Raw genomic sequence first — 18,018 nt, forward strand, 5'->3', positions numbered from 1 at the left:
GTATAACGAGTTACTGTAGGGAACACCGTCCTGGAGATTATAACAGAGTTACTGTAGGGGACACCGCCTGGAGATATAACAGAGTTACTGTAGGGGACACCGTCCTGGGATAGTAACAGAGTTACTGTAGGGCACACCGTCCTGGACATATAACAGAGTTACTGTAGGGGACAACGTCCTGGAGATATAACAGAGTTACTGTAGGGGACACCGTCTGGAGATATAACAGGTTACTGTAGGGGACACCGTCCTGGAGATATAACAGAGTTACTGTAGGGAACACCGTCCTGGAGATATAACAGAGTTACTGTAGGGAACACCGTCCTGGACATATAACAGAGTTACTGTAGGAACACCGTCCTGGAGATATAACAGAGTTACTGTAGGGGACACCGTCCTGAGATATAACAGAGTTACTGTAGGGAACACCGTCCTGGAGATATAACAGAGTTACTGTAGGGAACACCGTCCTGGAGATATAACAGAGTTACTGTAGGGGACACCGTCCTGGTGATATAAACAGAGTTACTGTAGGGAACACCGTCCTGGAGATATAACAGAGTTACTGTAGGGACACCGTCCTGGAGATATAACAGAGTTACTGTAGGGACACCGTCCTGGAGACATAACAGAGTTACTGTAGGGAACACCGTCCTGGAGATATAACAGAGTTACTGTAGGGAACACCGTCCTGGACATATAACAGAGTTACTGTAGGGGACACCGTCCTGGAGATATAACAGGGTTACTGTAGGGGACACCGTCCTGGAGATATAACAGAGTTACTGTAGGGAACACCGTCCTGGAGATATAACAGAGTTACTGTAGGGAACACCGTCCTGGAGATATAACAGAGTTACTGTAGGGGACACCGTCCTGGAGATATAACAGAGTTACTGTAGGGGACACCGTCCTGGAGACATAACAGAGTTACTGTAGGGAACACCGTCCTGAGAGATAACAGAGTTACTGTAGGGAACACCGTCCTGGAGATATAACAGAGTTACTGTAGGAACACCGTCCTGGAGATATAACAGAGTTACTGTAGGGACACCGTCCTGGAGATATAACAGAGTTACTGTAGGGAACACCGTCCTGGAGATATAACAGAGTTACTGTAGGGAACACCGTCCTGGAGATATAACAGAGTTACTGTAGGGGACACCGTCCTGGAGATATAACAGAGTACTGTAGGGAACACCGTCCTGGAGATATAACAGAGTTACTGTAGGGAACACCGTCCTGGAGATATAACAGAGTTACTGTAGGGAACACCGTCCTGGAGATATAACAGAGTTACTGTAGGGAACACCGTCCTGGACATATAACAGAGTTACTGTAGGGACACCGTCTGGAGATATAACAGAGTTACTGTAGGGAACACCGTCCTGGAGATATAACAGAGTTACTGTAGGAACACCGTCCTGGACATATAACAGAGTTACTGTAGGGAACACCGTCCTGAAATATAACAGAGTTACTGTAGGGACACCGTCCTGGAGATATAACAGAGTTACTGTAGGAACACCGTCGGAGATATAACAGATTACTGTAGGGAACACCGTCCTGGAAGTATAACAGAGTTACTGTAGGAACACCGTCCTGGACATATAACAGAGTTACTGTAGGACACCGTCCTGGAGATATAACAGAGTTACTGTAGGGGACACCGTCCTGGAGATATAACAGAGTTACTGTAGGGACACCGTCCTGGAATATAACAGAGTTACTGTAGGGGACACCGTCCTGGGATATAACAGAGTTACTGTAGGGAACACCGTCCTGGAGATATAACAGAGTTACTGTAGGGAACACCGTCCTGGAGACATAACAGAGTTTACTGTAGGGAACACCGTCCTGGACATATAACAGAGTTACGTAGGGAACACCGCCTGGAGATATAACAGAGTTACTGTAGGGAACACCGTCCTGGTGATATAACAGAGTTACTGTAGGGAACACCGTCCTGGAGATATAACAGAGTTACTGTAGGGAACACCGTCCTGGAGATATAACAGAGTTACTGTAGGGGAACACCTCTGGAGACATAACAGAGTTACTGTAGGGAACACCGTCCTGGAGATATAACAGAGTTACTGGAGGGAACACCGTCCTGGAGATATAACAGAGTTACTGTAGGGAACACCGTCCTGGAAATATAACAGAGTTACTGTAGGGAACACCCGTCCTGGAGATATAACAGAGTTACTGTAGGGACACCGTCCTGGAGATATAACAGAGTTACTGTAGGAACACCGTCCTGAGACATAACAGAGTTACTGTAGGAACACCGTCCTGGAGATATAACAGAGTTACTGTAGGGAACACCGTCCTGGAGATATAACAGAGTTACTGTAGGGAACCACGTCCTGGAGATATAACAGAGTTACTGTAGGGAACACCGTCCTGGAAGTATAACAGAGTTACTGTAGGGACACCGTCCTGGAGATATAACAAGATTACTGTAGGGACACCGTCCTGGAGATATAACAGAGTTACTGTAGGGAACACCGTCCTGAGACATAACAGAGTTACTGTAGGGAACACCGTCCTGGAGACATAACAGAGTTACTGTAGGGAACACCGTCCTGGACATATAACAGAGTTACTGTAGGGAACACCGTCCTGGAGATATAACAGAGTTACTGTAGGGAACACCGTCCTGGACATATAACAGAGTTACTGTAGGGAACACCGTCCTGGAGATATAACAGAGTTACTGTAGGGAACACCGTCCTGGAGACAAACAGAGTTACTGTAGGGAACACCGTCCTGGAGATATACAGAGTTACTGTAGGGAACACCGTCCTGGAGATACAACAGAGTTACTGTAGGGACACCGTCTGGAGATATAACAGAGTTACTGTAGGGGACCCGTCCTGGAGATATAACAGATTACTGTAGGGACACCGTCCTGGAGATATAACAGAGTTACTGTAGGGAACACCGTCCTGGAGATATAACAGAGTTACTGTAGGGGACACCGTCCTGGAGCATATAACAGAGTTACTGTAGGGGAACACCGTCCTGGAGATATACAGAGTTACTGTAGGGGACACCGTCCTGGAGATATAACAGAGTTACTGTAGGGAACACCGTCCTGGAGATATAACAGAGTTACTGTAGGGGACACCGTCCTGGAGATAAACAGAGTTACTTAGGGAACACCGTCCTGGAGATATAACAGATGACTGTAGGAACACCGTCCTGGGACATATACAGAGTTACTGTAGGGAACACCGTCCTGGAGAATATAACAGAGTTACTGTAGGGGACACCGTCCTGGAGATAAACAGAGTTACTGTAGGGAACACCCCTGGAGATATAACAGAGTTACTGTAGGGACACCGTCCTGGAGATATAAACAGATTACTGTAGGGGACCACCGTCCTGGAGATATAACAGGGTTACTGTGGAACACGTGCCTGGTAGATATAACAGAGTTACTGTAGGGGACACCGTCCTGGAGATATAACAGAGTACTGTAGGGTTAGGGTTACTGTAGGGTTAGGGTTACTGTAGGGTTAGGGTTACTGTAGGGTTAGGGTTACTGTAGGATTAGGGTTACTTTAGGGTACTGTAGGGTTACTGTTAGGGGTTACTGATAGGATTACTGTAGGGGTACTGTAGGGGTTACTGTAGGTTACTGTAGGGTTAGGGTTACTGTAGGATTAGGGTTACTGTAGGTTAGGGTTACTGTAGGATTGGGTAGTTTACTGTAGATTACTTGGGTACTGTAGGGTTACTGTAGGGTTACTGTAGGGTTACCTGTAGGGAGGTTACTGTAGGGTTACTGTAGGTATTACTGTAGGATTACTGTAGGGTTACTGTAGGGTTTAGGGTTACTGTAGGGGTTACTGTAGGGTTACTGTAGGGTTACTGTAGGATTAGGTGGTGGAGACGTCAGTACCGGCCCTGGAGCCCATGTGGGCTCACCATTCTGGGGCATAAGAGTAAACAGGATATACAATCACTTAGTTGTTTATTCCACTCATGGGGCTCTCTCTATTGGCTATATCAGCTGACAGCTGACAGAACAATATTTATACATGCAGGAGTGAACTGTAAATATTGTGAAATTGCAGTTAAATCTGGCACAGTGTTTCCCAAAACTCCTAAACTACTCCCAGCCACCCAGGTGTGCCAGTTCTGGAATATAGGCTATCAGAGTGGACCAGCTGTAGTACCTGAGGACAGGTTTTTTGGGGAACACTGCTCAAACAAAAAAAACAAAAAATATATATATCAGTCTGACCTGCAGAACTCTCTTGTTGATCTCAGACAGCACACTGTTGTCATAGAGACATTTCAGCAGACGGAACGTGTTGCCACCGCCTATGAAGAGAACATCGGTTAGGACTTTATTACACTGTATACCATCCTGCTAACTTCTTGACACGTAGTCAATCTGTGTACTGGTGTGTAAGTGGATTGACTTGAACTCTTGCAGTACACGCGTACAATAGCATTCCTTCAATGACGCCTATGGTTTTGGTATTTCATATTTGAGAGGTGCTAACGTCTGAGCTCAAAGTCCACTCCTCACCTATGAATATGCCCTGAGCATTCCTTACAGCTTCCACTGGGTCAGAGGCCTCGTGTATGCTGTCCACCTCGTAACCTGTCAGACGAACAGACAACTCTCACATTAGAACGATCGACAAACCTGTCTCACATCGACACCCTAGTCCTTACTACGCCCACTGCACCTGATAACGTCTAAGAGAGAGAGAGGGTTTGACAAGTGTTAAGCGAAATATCCATCAAGTCCTCTCAGATCTCCACAAGAGCATAAAGCATAGGGTCTAGGGATTGATTTGGGATTGGGCCTGAGATATTTGATTGATTTGGGATTGGGCCTGAGTTATTTGATTGATTTGGGATTGGGCCAGAGTTATTTGATTGATTTGGGATTGGGGGGGCTGAGGCTTAGTTTGATTTGGTTTGGATTGGGCCAGAGATATTTGATTGATTTGGGACTGGGCCGAGATATTTGATTGATTTGGGATTGGGCCAGAGTTATTTGATTGATTTGGGATTGGGCCTGAGTTATTTGATTGATTTGGGATTGGGCCAGAATGATTTTGATTGATTTGGGACTGGTCCCAGAGATATTTGATTGATTTGGGACTGGGCCCAGAGATATTTGATTGATTTGGGACTGGGCCCAGGAGATATTTGATTGATTTGGGACTGGGCCCAGAGATATTTGATTGATTTGGGACTGGGCCCAGAGATATTTGATTGATTTGGACTGGGCCCAGAGATATTTGATTAATTTGGGACTGGGACCAGAGATATTTGATTGATTTGGAGCTGGGCTGAGATATTTGATTGGTTTGGGATTGGGCCAGAGATATTTGATTGATTTGGGATTGGGCCCGAGATATTTGATTGATTTGGGACTGGCCCAGAGATATTTGATTGATTTGGGACTGGGCCAGAGATATTTGATTAATTTGGGACTGGGACCAGAGATATTTGATTGATTTGGGACTGGGCCTGAGATCTTTGATTGGTTTGGGATTGGGCCAGAGATATTTGATTGATTTGGGATTGGGCCAGAGATATTTGATTGGTTTGGGATTGGGCCCGAGATATTTGATTGATTTGGGATTGGGCCAGAGATATTTGATTGATTTGGGATTGGGCCCGAGATATTCCAGACACACAGCAGTAGGGCTGTGTAAGGGAATGGACCCGTGTAAAAGACATACCCAGACTGTTGAACTTGTCCCTGGCAGTCTTTGTGTAGCCATCTCTATCACACAGTGCATAGGGGATGAATAAGATCCTCGTCACACCTCTGCAAGAAATACATTACACGGTTAGGTTATACACTGACTATACGAAACATTAGGAACACCTTCCTAGTATTGAGTTGTAACCACCCTTTCTGCCCTCAGAACAGCCTCAATTCATCGGGACATGGACTCTACAAGGTGTCGAAAGCGTTCACAGGGATGCTGGACCATGTTGACTCCAATGCTTCTCACAGTTGTGTCGAGTTGGTGATGTCCGTTGGGTGGTGGACCATTCTTGATACACACCGGCAACTGTTGAGCTTGAAAAACCCAGCAGTGTTGCAGTTCTTTACATAAACGGTGTGCCTGGCACCTACTACCATACCCCGTTCAAAGGCACTTAAATATTTGGTCTTGCCATTCACCTCTAAATGTCAAGCAGAGACATAGTTCCGGCGCCGAAAAGAGATGGCTGCCTCGCTTTGTGTTCCTTGGAAAATATGCAGTATTTTGTTTTTTTACGTGTTATTTCTTACATCGGTACCCCGGGTAATCTTAGGTTTCATTACATACAGTCGGGAGGAACTACTGAATATACGATTAACGTCAACTCATCATCGTTCCTACCAGGAATATGACTTTCCCGAAACGGATCCAGAGTTTTGCCTTCCACACAATACAATGGATCTGATCCCAGCCGGCGACCCTGTGCGACGCCGTAAAAGGGGAAAACGTGGCGGTCTCGTGGTCAGGCTTCGGAGACGGGCACATCGCGCTCCACTCCCTAGCATACTACTCGCCAATGTCCAGTCTCTTGACAATAAGGTCGATGAAATCCGAGCACGGGTAGCATTCCAGAGAGACATCAGGGATTGCAACGTGCTCTGCTTCACGGAAACATGGCTAACTCAAGGGACGCTAACGGAGTCAGTGCAGCCAGCTGGTTTCTCCATGCATCGCGCCGACAGAAACAAACATCTTTCCGGTAAGAAGAGGGGCGGGGGGGTATGCCTTATGATTAACGAGAAGTGGTGTGATCATCATAACAACACACAAGAACTCAAGTCGTTCTGTTCACTGATCTAGAATCCTCACAATCAAATGTCGACCGCATTATCTACCAAGGGAATTCTCGTCAATCATAATCACAGCCGTATACATTCCCCCCCAAGCAGACACATCGATGGCCCTGAACGAACTTTATCTGACTCTTTGTAAACTGGAAACCACACACCCTGAGGCTGCATTCATCGTAGCTGGGGATTTTAACAAGGCTAATCTAAAAACAAAACTCCCTAAATTCTATCAGCATATCGATTGTGCTACCAGGGCTGGAAAAACACTAGACCATTGTTATACTATTTTCCGCGACGCTTATAAGGCCCTCCCCCGCCCCCCTTTCGGAAAAGCTGACCACGACTCCATTTTGTTGATTCCAGCCTACAAACAAAAACTCAAACAACAAGCTCCCGCGCTCAGGTCTGTTCAACGCTGGTCCGACCAATCTGAATCCACGCTTCAAGACTGCTTCGATCACGCGGATTGGAATATGTTCCGCATCGCGTCCAACAACAATATTGACGAATATGCTGATTCGGTGAGCGAGTTCATTAGGAAGTGCATTGACGATGTCGTACCCACAGCAACGATAAAACATTCCCAAACCAGAAACCGTGGATTGACGGCAGCATTCGCGTGAAACTGAAAGCGCGAACCACTGCTTTTAACCAGGGCAAGGTGACCGGAAGCATGACCGAATACAAACAGTGTAGCTATTCTCTCCGCAAGGCAATCAAACAGGCCAAGTCTCAGTACAGAGACAAAATCGAGTCGAAATTCAACAGCTCAGACACAAGAGGTATGTGGCAGGGTCTACAGTCAATCACGGATTACAAAAGAAAACCAGCCCCGCGAGGACCAGGATGTCTTGCTCCCAGACAGGCTAAACAACTTTTTTGCCCGCTTTGAGGACAATACAGTGCCACTGACACGGCCCCCTACCAAAACCTGCGGGCTCTCCTTCACTGCAGCCGAGGTGAGTAAAACATTTAAACGTGTTAACCCTCGCAAGGCTGCAGGCCCAGACGGCATTCCCAGCCGCGTGCTCAGAGGCATGCGCAGACCAGCTGGCTGGTGTGTTTACGGACATATTCAATCAATCCTTATCCCAGTCTGCTGTTCCCACATGCTTCAAGAGGGCCACCATTGTTCCTGTTCCCAAGAAAGCTAAGGTAACTGAGCTAAACGACTACCGCCCGTAGCACTCACTTCCGTCATCATGAAGTGCTTTGAGAGACTAGTCAGGACCATATCACCTCCACCCTACCGGACACCCTAGACCCACTCCAATTTGCTTACCGACCCAATAGGTCCACAGACGACGCAATCGCAACCACACTGCACACTGCTAACCCATCTGGACAAGAGGAATACCCATGTGAGAATGCTGTTCATCGATTACAGCTCAGCATTTAACACCATAGTACCCTCCAAACTCGTCATCAAGCTCGAGACCCTGGGTCTCGACCCGCCCTGTGCAACTGGGTCCTGGACTTCCTGACGGGCCGCCCCCAGGTGGTGAGGGTAGGTAACAACATCTCCACCCCGCTGATCCTCAACACTGGGGCCCACAAGGGTGCGTTCTGAGCCCTCTCCTGTACTCCCTGTTCACCCACGACTGCGTGGCCATGCAGCCTCCAACTCAATCATCAAGTTTGCGGATGACACTACAGTGGTAGGCTTGATCACCAACAACGACGAGACGGCCTACAGGGAGGAGGTGAGGGCCCTCGGAGTGTGGTGTCAGGAAAATAACCTCATACTCAACGTCAACAAAACAAAGGAGATGATTGTGGACTTCAGGAAACAGCAGAGGGAGCACCCCCTATCCACATCGACGGGTCAGTAGTGGAGAAGGTGGAAAGTTTAAGTTCCTCGGTGTACACATCACGGATAAACTGAACTGGTCCACCCACACAGACAGCGTTGTGAAGAAGGCGCAGCAGCGCCTCTTCAACCTCAGGAGGCTGAAGAAATTCGGCTTGTCACCAAAGCACTCACAAACTTCTACAGATGCACAATCGAGAGCATCCTGTCGGGCTGTATCACCGCCTGGTACGGCAACTGCTCCGCCCACAACCGTAAGGCTCTCCAGAGGGTAGTGAGGTCTGCAGAACGCATCACCAGGGGCAAACTACCTGCCCTCCAGGACACCTACACCACCGATGTCACAGGAAGGCCATAAAGATCATCAAGGACAACAACCACCCAAGCCACTGCCTGTTCACCCCGCTATCATCCAGAAGGCGAGGTCAGTACAGGTGCATCAAAGCAGGGACCGAGAGACTGAAAAACAGCTTCTATCTCAAGGCCATCAGACTGTTAAACAGCCACCACTAACATTTAGCGGCCGCTGCCAACATACTGACTCAACTCCAGCCACTTTAAAAATGGGAATTGATGGAAATTATGTAAAAATGTACCACTAGCCACTTTAAGCAATGCCACTTAATACAATGTTTACATACCCTACATTACCCATCTCATATGTATATATACTGTACTCTATATCATCTACTGCATCTGCCATCTTTATGCAATACATGTACCACTAGCCACTTTAAACTATGCCACTTTATGTTTACATACCCTACAGTACTCATCTCATATGTATATACCGTACTCTATACCATCTACTGCATCTGCCATGCCGTTCTGTACCACACTCATTCATATATCTTTATGTACATATTCTTTATCCCTTTACACTTGTGTGTTGTGTAAGGTAGTAGTTGTGGAATTGTTAGGTTAGATTACTGTTGGTTATTACTGCATTGTCGAACTAGAAGCACAAGCATTTCGCTACACTCATTAACATCTGCTAACCATGTGTATGTGACTAATAAAATTTGATTTGATTTGATTTGATACATAATCCATGTCTCATGTTTAAGTAGTTAGAGACATGTATAAGTAGTTAGAGACATGTATAAGTAGTTAGAGACATGTATAAGTAGTTAGAGATGTATAAGTAGTTAGAGACATGCTTAAGTAGTTAGAGACATAGTTAGAGACATGTTTAAGTAGTTAGAGACATGTTTAAGTAGTTAGAGACATGTTTAAGTAGTTATTAAGTAGTTAGAGACATGTTTAAGTAGTTAGAGACATGTATAAGTAGTTAGAGACATGTTTAAGTAGTTAGAGACATGTTTAAGTAGTTAAGTAGTTAGAGACATGTTTAAGTAGTTAGAGACATGTTTAAGTAGTTATTAAGTAGTTAGAGACATGTATAAGTAGTTATTAAGTAGTTAGAGACATGTATAAGTAGTTATTAAGTAGTTAGAGACATATATAAGTAGTTATTAAAAGTAGTTAGAGACATGTATAAGTAGTTAGAGACATGTTTAAGTAGTTAGAGACATGTTTAAGTAGTTAGAGACATGTATAAGTAGTTATTAAGTAGTTAGAGACATGTATAAGTAGTTATTAAGTAGTTAGAGACATGTATAAGTAGTTAGAGACATGTATAAGTAGTTAGACATGTATAAGTAGTTAGAGACATGCTTAAGTAGTTAGAGACATGTTTAAGTAGTTAGAGACATGTTAGAGACATGTACAAGTTTGAGACATGTTTAAGTAGTTAGAGACATGTTTAAGTAGTTATTAAGTAGTTAGAGACATGTTTAAGTAGTTAGAGACATGTATAAGTAGTTAGAGACATGTTTAAGTAGTTAGAGACATGTTTAAGTAGTTAGAGACATGTACAAGTAGTTAAGACATGTTTAAGTAGTTAGAGCCATGTTTATAGTTATTAAGTAGTTAGATACATGTATAAGTAGTTATTAAGTAGTTAGAACATGTTAAGTAGTTAGAGACATGTTTAAGTAGTTAGAGACATGTTTAAGTAGTTAGAGACATGTATAAGTAGTTATTAAGTAGTTAGAGACATGTATAAGTAGTTATTAAGTAGTTAGAGACATGTATAAGTAGTTATTAAGTAGTTAGAGACATGATTAAGTAGTTATTAAGTAGTTAGAGACATATATAAGTAGTTATTAAAAGTAGTTAGAGACATGTATAAGTAGTTAGAGACATGTTTAAGTAGTTAGAGACATGTATAAGTAGTTAGAGACATGTTTAAGTAGTTAGAGACATGTATAAGTAGTTATTAAGTAGTTAGAGACATGTATAAGTAGTTATTAAGTAGTTAGAACATGTATAAGTAGTTATTAAGTAGTTAGAGACATGTATAAGTAGTTATTAAGTAGTTAGAGACATGTATAAGTAGTTAGACATGTATAAGTAGTTATTAAGTAGTTAGAGACATGTTTAAGTAGTTAGAGTAAAGGAGGGTCAGATTGTGAGTGTACCGTACAACAGCATTCCTTCCATAGTCTTTAGGGGTGTGATTTTACAGAGGCAGTCCAGGCAGCTTTGAAGGTCAGTATTAGTCAGTGGATTTGTTAGAGCAGTCCAGGCACTTTGAAGGTCAGTATTAGTCAGTGGATTTGGTTAGAGCAGTCCAGGCACTTTGAAGGTCAGTATTAGTCAGTGGATTTGTTAGAGCAGTCCAGGCACTTTGAAGGTCAGTATTAGCCAGTGGATTTGGATACTTACTTTCCGAAAAAGTCTTTGATCTGCTGTTGACAATGTTCCAGATATCCTCCCCCGTGCAGGGTTGAGTTGGACACGAGCAGAAGTCTCCTCTTCATATCTTTCAAGACAAGGTTTTGATCAAAGTTTAAAAAACGCACTCAGGTTAAATAGGCTACCTCATCCTACACCTCAAAGATTACTTGAGCAGTACATAGACGGCCGTGCACAAACAGGAAGTGTTCTCGGGAGGTACAAGGTCTATGGAGTGAGATTTGTTTTTTTTATTCAGTATGTCCACCACGATCTGTGTGTATATTCAACATAACTCACAAATAAAACAATCTGTGAATATATTTAAAAAATATTTCTTAAATAAAACCAAAATCCTCAATAAATTAAAAATCACAAATTAAACCCTAATCTGTGAATATGTAAAAAAAAAGATTTCACAAGTATTGACCATAAATCACAAATAAATTCATAATCTGTAAATATTCAACATAGCTCACAAATAAAACTACGATTTGAACAAATGTAGAACAATTTGTGAGCAAATGTTCAGAAATCTCTTAACGTTTACATCTGTGGAATGTGCATTTGCGCATTCAAAAAGTGTTTGTGGATCTGTATTCTGTGTTTACGGGATTTTGAGAATTATTTTCCGCCTGTCGATGTATTACAATCCACAAATGTGGCTACGGATGAGTCTGCAATCTCCATTCATTTGGATAATCTTTGTGTCAGGGGAAGTGCAGAGCGAAGCAGTGTCTCATTCAGCCATGTCTTGTGAGAACACTTTCTAGCTAGAATATTTAACTAATAAAGAACAACTTTATGACTCATCTGAAACCACATGTGTAGATTGTAATACATCGACAGGCGGAAAATTATTCTCAAAATCCTATGAACACAGAATACAGATCCACAAGCACTTTTTGAATGCGCAAATGCACATACCACAGATGTAAACGTTAAGAGATTCCTAAACATTTGCACACAAATTGTTCAACATTTGTTCAAATCGTAGTTGTATTTGTGAGCTATGTAGAATATTTACAGATTATGAATTTATTTGTGATTTATGGTGGATACTTGTGAAATATGTTTTACATATTCGTGGATAATGGTTAAATGTGTGATCTTTTGGGGGATTATGGTTTCATTTGACTAAATATTTAAATATATTCACAGATCATAGTTTTATTTGTGAGTTATGTTGAATATACATGTATCGTGGTGGACATACTTAGAGAATAAAGAAACAAATCTTCCTCCATTCAATTTCCTGGTCTCAGTTTAAAGTTCAACTACGGGTAACTAAGCATCTGTTTTGTTGACAAGTCTCTCATACAGTCATTAAATAATCTGATTACTTCTCCTGATAAATCTACCTGTCGTCGAAATGGTTGTGAAATCTTTCGATCCAACAAACCGTTGGCGATTATTCTTGTGGTCAATGATTGGAAACAATGTTGCGCGTCAACAGGTCACAGATTGCAACACTTATTTAAAATTCGAAACGTAGCCTTGACCGGATATGTTATTTACAGTTTCGTATGAAATGTTAAAATGTAAGCTACAAAACTGTAATTTTGCGTCAAGGGTCTCGGTTTGGAGAAGAGTTTTCTCACGCTGTTACCGTGTGTGGAAAAGGGGTCAGCTGATAAATCACATGACAAGCCTCATGTCTCACGTCGCTTTCAAGACAACTGGGAAATCGGAAAAACACGAGGTCAAACCATGACGTCGGCGATCTTCGGGTCAGAAAGTCGAAGCTCTTAAAAAATATGGCCGAGTTTCCGCCTTGGAATTGCAAGTTGAATGACCGTTCAAAAACAAACGTTCCAAATCGGAGCTCGTTTCTATCCAAGTTTCCAGTTATCTTGAAAGCAGTGATGTCGGAGAATTCCGAGTTCCCAGTTGTTTTCCACGCAGCATCAATAGCGAGAGGCAGATATACGGACACGCCTGGTGTCTCCAAAATTGATGACGTTTTCGCGCACTTGAGATTCGAACATCAAATCAAATTGTATTGGTCCAACTGCGCCAAATACAACTTGTGTAGATTTTTTTTACCATGAAATGCTTGCTTACGAGCACTTCCCAAAGATGCAGAGTTTTTAAAAGAATAATACAGTAACACAGGATAAATAAAATAGACAAGAATGGAGCTACACTGAACTCCAAAAGTATTGGGACAGTGACACATTTCTTGATGTTTTGGCTCTGTACTTCAGCTCTTTGGTCTTGAAATTATACAAATGAGGGTATTTTCTTCCATAACCGGGTGAACCATTAATTTCAACATATTTATTGGGTGAAATGGTAGGCTGCAAGTAGCCTACAATGGCATAGAAATTAATTGGCCTACTTGATGGCCAAACAATGTATAATTCTTCACATTTAATGTCAGTTTCACTGTGGACTTCTCTCTGCTTCTGCAAGGCAAGGTGCCGGTGCGTCAGGTCTGACACCTAACAGGCTCCTGGACAGCTTCTATCCCCATGCCATAGAATGTTCTCTCTGCTTCTGCAAGGCAAGGTGCCGGTGCGTCAGGTCTGACACCTAACAGGCTCCTGGACAGCTTCTATCCCCATTTGCCATAGACTTCTAAATAGCTAACAGAATGGCCACGCAGACTCTGAGCTGACCCTAGTATTTACACTGTCTCTATGTTCACTCACAGGATCTACACACTCACACACACCTTCACTGATCATGTACTGTACCTTGGCAAATAAAGGTGCAGTTTAGGTATGAATGTCTTGGAGATAATTTTTCAGTATATCCAATACCAGGAGTATCAAATTCCAGTCTTTGAGTGGTGCTGTGTCTGCATTACAGTGCATTCAGAAAGTAGTCAAACCCCTTGACTTTTTCCACATTTTGTAACGTTACAGGCTGGTTGGAGCAGTATTTAGTAAGGAAGCAGGACTGGTTTGAGGGGGAGCAGTATTTATTTTACCTTTATTTAACTAGGCAAGTCAGTCAAGAACAAATTCTTATTTTCAATGATGGCCTAGGAACAGTGGGTTAACTGCCTTGTTCAGGGGCAGAATGACAATGTGACTTTAGCTGTAGCAGATTCGACTTGCAACCTTTCGTTACTAGTCCAACGCTCTAGGCTAGGTACGCTGCCGGGGGAGCAGTATTTAGTAAGGAAGCAGGACTGGTTTGAGGGGGAGCAGTATTTAGTAAGGAAGCAGGACTGGTTTGAGGGGAGCAGATATTTAGTAAGGAAGCAGGACTGGTTTGAGGGGGGCAGTATTTAGTAAGGAAGCAGGACTGGTTTTGAGGGGGAGCAGTATTTAGTAAGGAAGCAGGACTGGTTTTGAGGGGGAGCAGTATTTAGTAAGGAAGCAGGACTGGTTTGAGGGGGAGCAGTATTTAGTAAGGAAGCAGGACTGGTTTGAGGGGGAGCAGTATTTAGTAAGGAAGCAGGACTGGTTTGAGGGGAGCAGTATTTAGTAAGGAAGCAGGACTGGTTTGAGGGGGAGCAGTATTTAGTAAGGAAGCAGGAGCGGTTTGAGGGGGAGCAGTATTTAGTAAGGAAGCAGGACTGGTTTGAGGGGAGCAGTATTTAGTAAGGAAGCAAGACTGGTTTTGAGGGGGAGCAGTATTTAGTAAGGAAGCAGGACTGGTTTGAGGGGGGAGCAGTATTTAGTAAGGAAGCAGGACTGGTTTTGAGGGGGAGCAGTATATAAGGAGCAGGACTGGTTTTAGGGGGAGCAGTATTTAGTAAGGAAGCAGGACTGGTTTGAGGGAGCAGTATTTAGTAAGAAGCAGGACTGGTTTGAGGGGGAGCGAGTATTTAGTAAGGAAGCAGGACTGGTTTGAGGGGGAGCAGTATTTAGGAAGGAAGCCAGGACTGGTTTGAGGGGGAGCAGTATTTAGTAAGAAGCAGGACTGGTTTGAGGGGGGAGCAGTATTTAGTAAGGAAGCAGGACTGGTTTGAGGGGGGAGCAGTATTTAGTAAGGAAGCAGGACTGGCTTGGCACAGAGGGCACTATATAGGGAATAGGATAATTGCACACCTGACGATCTGTCTTTTCGAGCCGTCTATTTCCTGTGTTTGAGGGGTGCAAAACCCACTTGTCACTTAAATCTCGCTGGATCGATTTGCTTTCATTTTACTCCTGCGACTCTTCCATACTCTTGCTTGTGCCTGTCGTTTCTTCCCGTTAAAACTTCTTAGGGATAGTGGACAACATCCGGTGAAATTGGAGAAGATGCGCAATTCAAATAAATAATCGTAATATTAAACATTTATGAACATACAAGTAGCTTATATAATTTAAAAGGTTAAATTCTTGTTAATCTAACTGCGTTGTCCGATCTGCGACTCTTTCAAACTCTTGCTTGTGCCTTTCGTTTCTTCCCGTTAACGTTGCGACCTTCGGAAATGTTTGTAATGACCTGTCAAACACGACGTGTTAATGGCTGAAATGGGCTCATCGGAATACATCGTCTTTCTGTTGCATCTACAAAGACCGTAAAGCTTCGTCCGGGAAAGAGACCATTATTTTGATTGGTTGTTCAAGTTAAACTTTAATACAGTTGAAATGTTTACAAACTAGATGAGCTGAAATGAAAGCCGCTTCCTCAAATGAACACTCTGTAGTGATATTATGTCTGATCTGACAAACGATCTAAAGTACGCATAGATAGGTATAATCTAGAACCAAACTGTTTATCTTTAATCTGAGAGTATCCTGCTATTGATATACTTGTTGAATTATGCAACAGTAATTAATGAGACAGGCCTAGACAGAACACGTTTTTGGGGGCTGCAACCCTATTCCAAAACCGTTATGTTGATTTATTCATATATGAAAATATACCCAGTGCGTTTATGCAAATGATGCACATATAATTTTCTTTATTTTAACCCAAAATATATATTTTTAAATACCTGATACCATTAGTGTCACGTTCCGACCTTAGTTCCTTTTTTATGTCTTTATTTTAGTTGGTCAGGGCGTGAGTTGGGGTGGGCATTCTATGTTGTTTTTCTATGTTTTGTTCTGTTGTTCTATTTCTATGTGTTTGGCCTAGTATGGTTCTCAATCAGAGGCAGGTGTCAGTCGTTGTCTCTGATTGGGAGCCGTATTTAGGTAGCCTGTTTTCTATTGTGTTTTGTGGGTGGTTGTTTCCTGTGTTAGTGTTTGCACCATACGGGACTGTTTCAGTTGTTTGTTTGTGCTTTTGTTCAGTTTGATTTATTAAACTTCTCATTATGGACACTTACCACGCTGCACATTGGTCCGATCCATGCTACTCCTCTTCAGACGAAGAGGAAATCCGTTACAATTAGAACATGTATATAGAAAAATAGTTACATTTGACAATAAATTGAATACCTGAATTCCCAGCTAAACTCATTAATTGTCTGTGCCAGTAAAATGTTGTATTATTGTTGCACTGGTCGACCCAACAATAATAGGCTTTGGTTGAAGTTCAATGTTCAATTCAGATCTACCTACCATCAAAGCGCAGCGTGGAAGGTGATGATATTGAATACTGAAACGCCGACAAAAACAACAAAATATAAACAAACGTAAAGTTCTGCAGGGCTAGACAGCTACTCTGCAAAAACAACATCCCACAAACTAGGGTGGAAAAACAGGCTGCCTAAGTATGATTCCCAATCAGAGACAACGATAGACAGCTGCCTCTGATTGAGAACCATACCAGGCCAACAAAGAAATAGAAAAACTAGAATGCCCACCCAAATCACACCCTGACCTAACCAAATAGAGAAATAAAAAAGTATCTCTAAGGTCAGGGCGTGACACCGGGTCATTAAGCGTTAGGAAAAAAATTCAATGTCTTTCCCTGGCGCAGACATTTTGTCATAGGCAGCAGGTTACAATAGCACTGTCAATTACAGACTTTCGGTTGCTCAGAAAAAATATATCTTTGCATGTAGAGATGTTCTACCGTTAACAGAAAATCCCCATCCGGGGTGTGAAAACCACGGGGGGGGGAAAAAATGTTTTAAGTGAGAAGTAAGCATTGGTCTGAAGCCGGAAAATAAAGGAAATTCCCTTGAGCATCACAATGCCTATTCCACCCATGCTCTACCAAGGTTTTTACAGAACACGGCTTTGACCTGCTACACTAGCTATGTTGGTTTATATTTAGTTTTTTAATAGGCTATAATTCAGTCAATATCTGATGGAATTGATAAATGTTTGGAGTATCTTCATCTATTGTCCAACTGTTGCATTTATCAGAATTGTTTTAAAAACGTTTTAACAATTTTAATGACTGTTGCTAGTTTCAGACGTTGGTCTATCTGTCTAAAGTTTTGAGGGCAAATTAATGTTCTGGGTTTGGATACCCGTGTTCTGGGTTTGGATACCCGTGTTCTGGGTTTGGATACCGTGTTCTGGGTTTGGATACCCGTGTTCTGGGTTTGGATAACCCTGTTCTGGGTTTGGATAACCCTGTTCTGGGTTTGTATAACCGTGTTCTGGTTTTGGATAACCGTGTTCTGGGTTTGGATACCCGTGTTCTGGGTTTGGATAACCCTGTTCTGGGTTTGGATAACCGTGTTCTGGGTTTGGATAACCGTGTTCTGGTTTTGAATAACCGTGTTCTGGGTTTGGACAACCCTGTTCTGGGTTTGGATAACTGTGTTCTGGGTTTGGATAACCGTGTTCTGGGTTTGGATAAC

General features: G+C 42.9%; 1 protein-coding gene across 5 annotated transcripts in view; it reads right to left on the bottom strand.

Moving 5' to 3' along the window:
- Positions 1-16,932, bottom strand: part of si:dkey-69o16.5 (peptidase E) — a 23,607-nt gene extending 6,675 nt beyond the window's left edge. Inside the window, exons 1-6 of one of the 5 annotated variants that reach the window (XM_024142533.1) lie at positions 16,823-16,932; positions 16,588-16,621; positions 11,361-11,457; positions 5,718-5,806; positions 4,547-4,621; positions 4,256-4,335 (exon numbers count right to left, since the gene is read on the bottom strand). In XM_024142533.1, coding sequence (XP_023998301.1) covers positions 4,256-4,335; positions 4,547-4,621; positions 5,718-5,806; positions 11,361-11,457; positions 16,588-16,621; positions 16,823-16,825 — 378 coding nt within the window. In that variant the 5' untranslated portion in view covers positions 16,826-16,932. The other 4 variants (XM_024142536.2, XM_024142535.1, XM_024142534.1 and 1 more) reach the window with 4 other exon arrangements.
- Positions 16,933-18,018: the final 1,086 nt, after the last annotated feature.

Source organism: Salvelinus sp. IW2-2015, unplaced genomic scaffold (assembly GCF_002910315.2).
Source record: "Salvelinus sp. IW2-2015 unplaced genomic scaffold, ASM291031v2 Un_scaffold3233, whole genome shotgun sequence".
NCBI classification, from domain to species: domain Eukaryota; kingdom Metazoa; phylum Chordata; class Actinopteri; order Salmoniformes; family Salmonidae; genus Salvelinus; species Salvelinus sp. IW2-2015.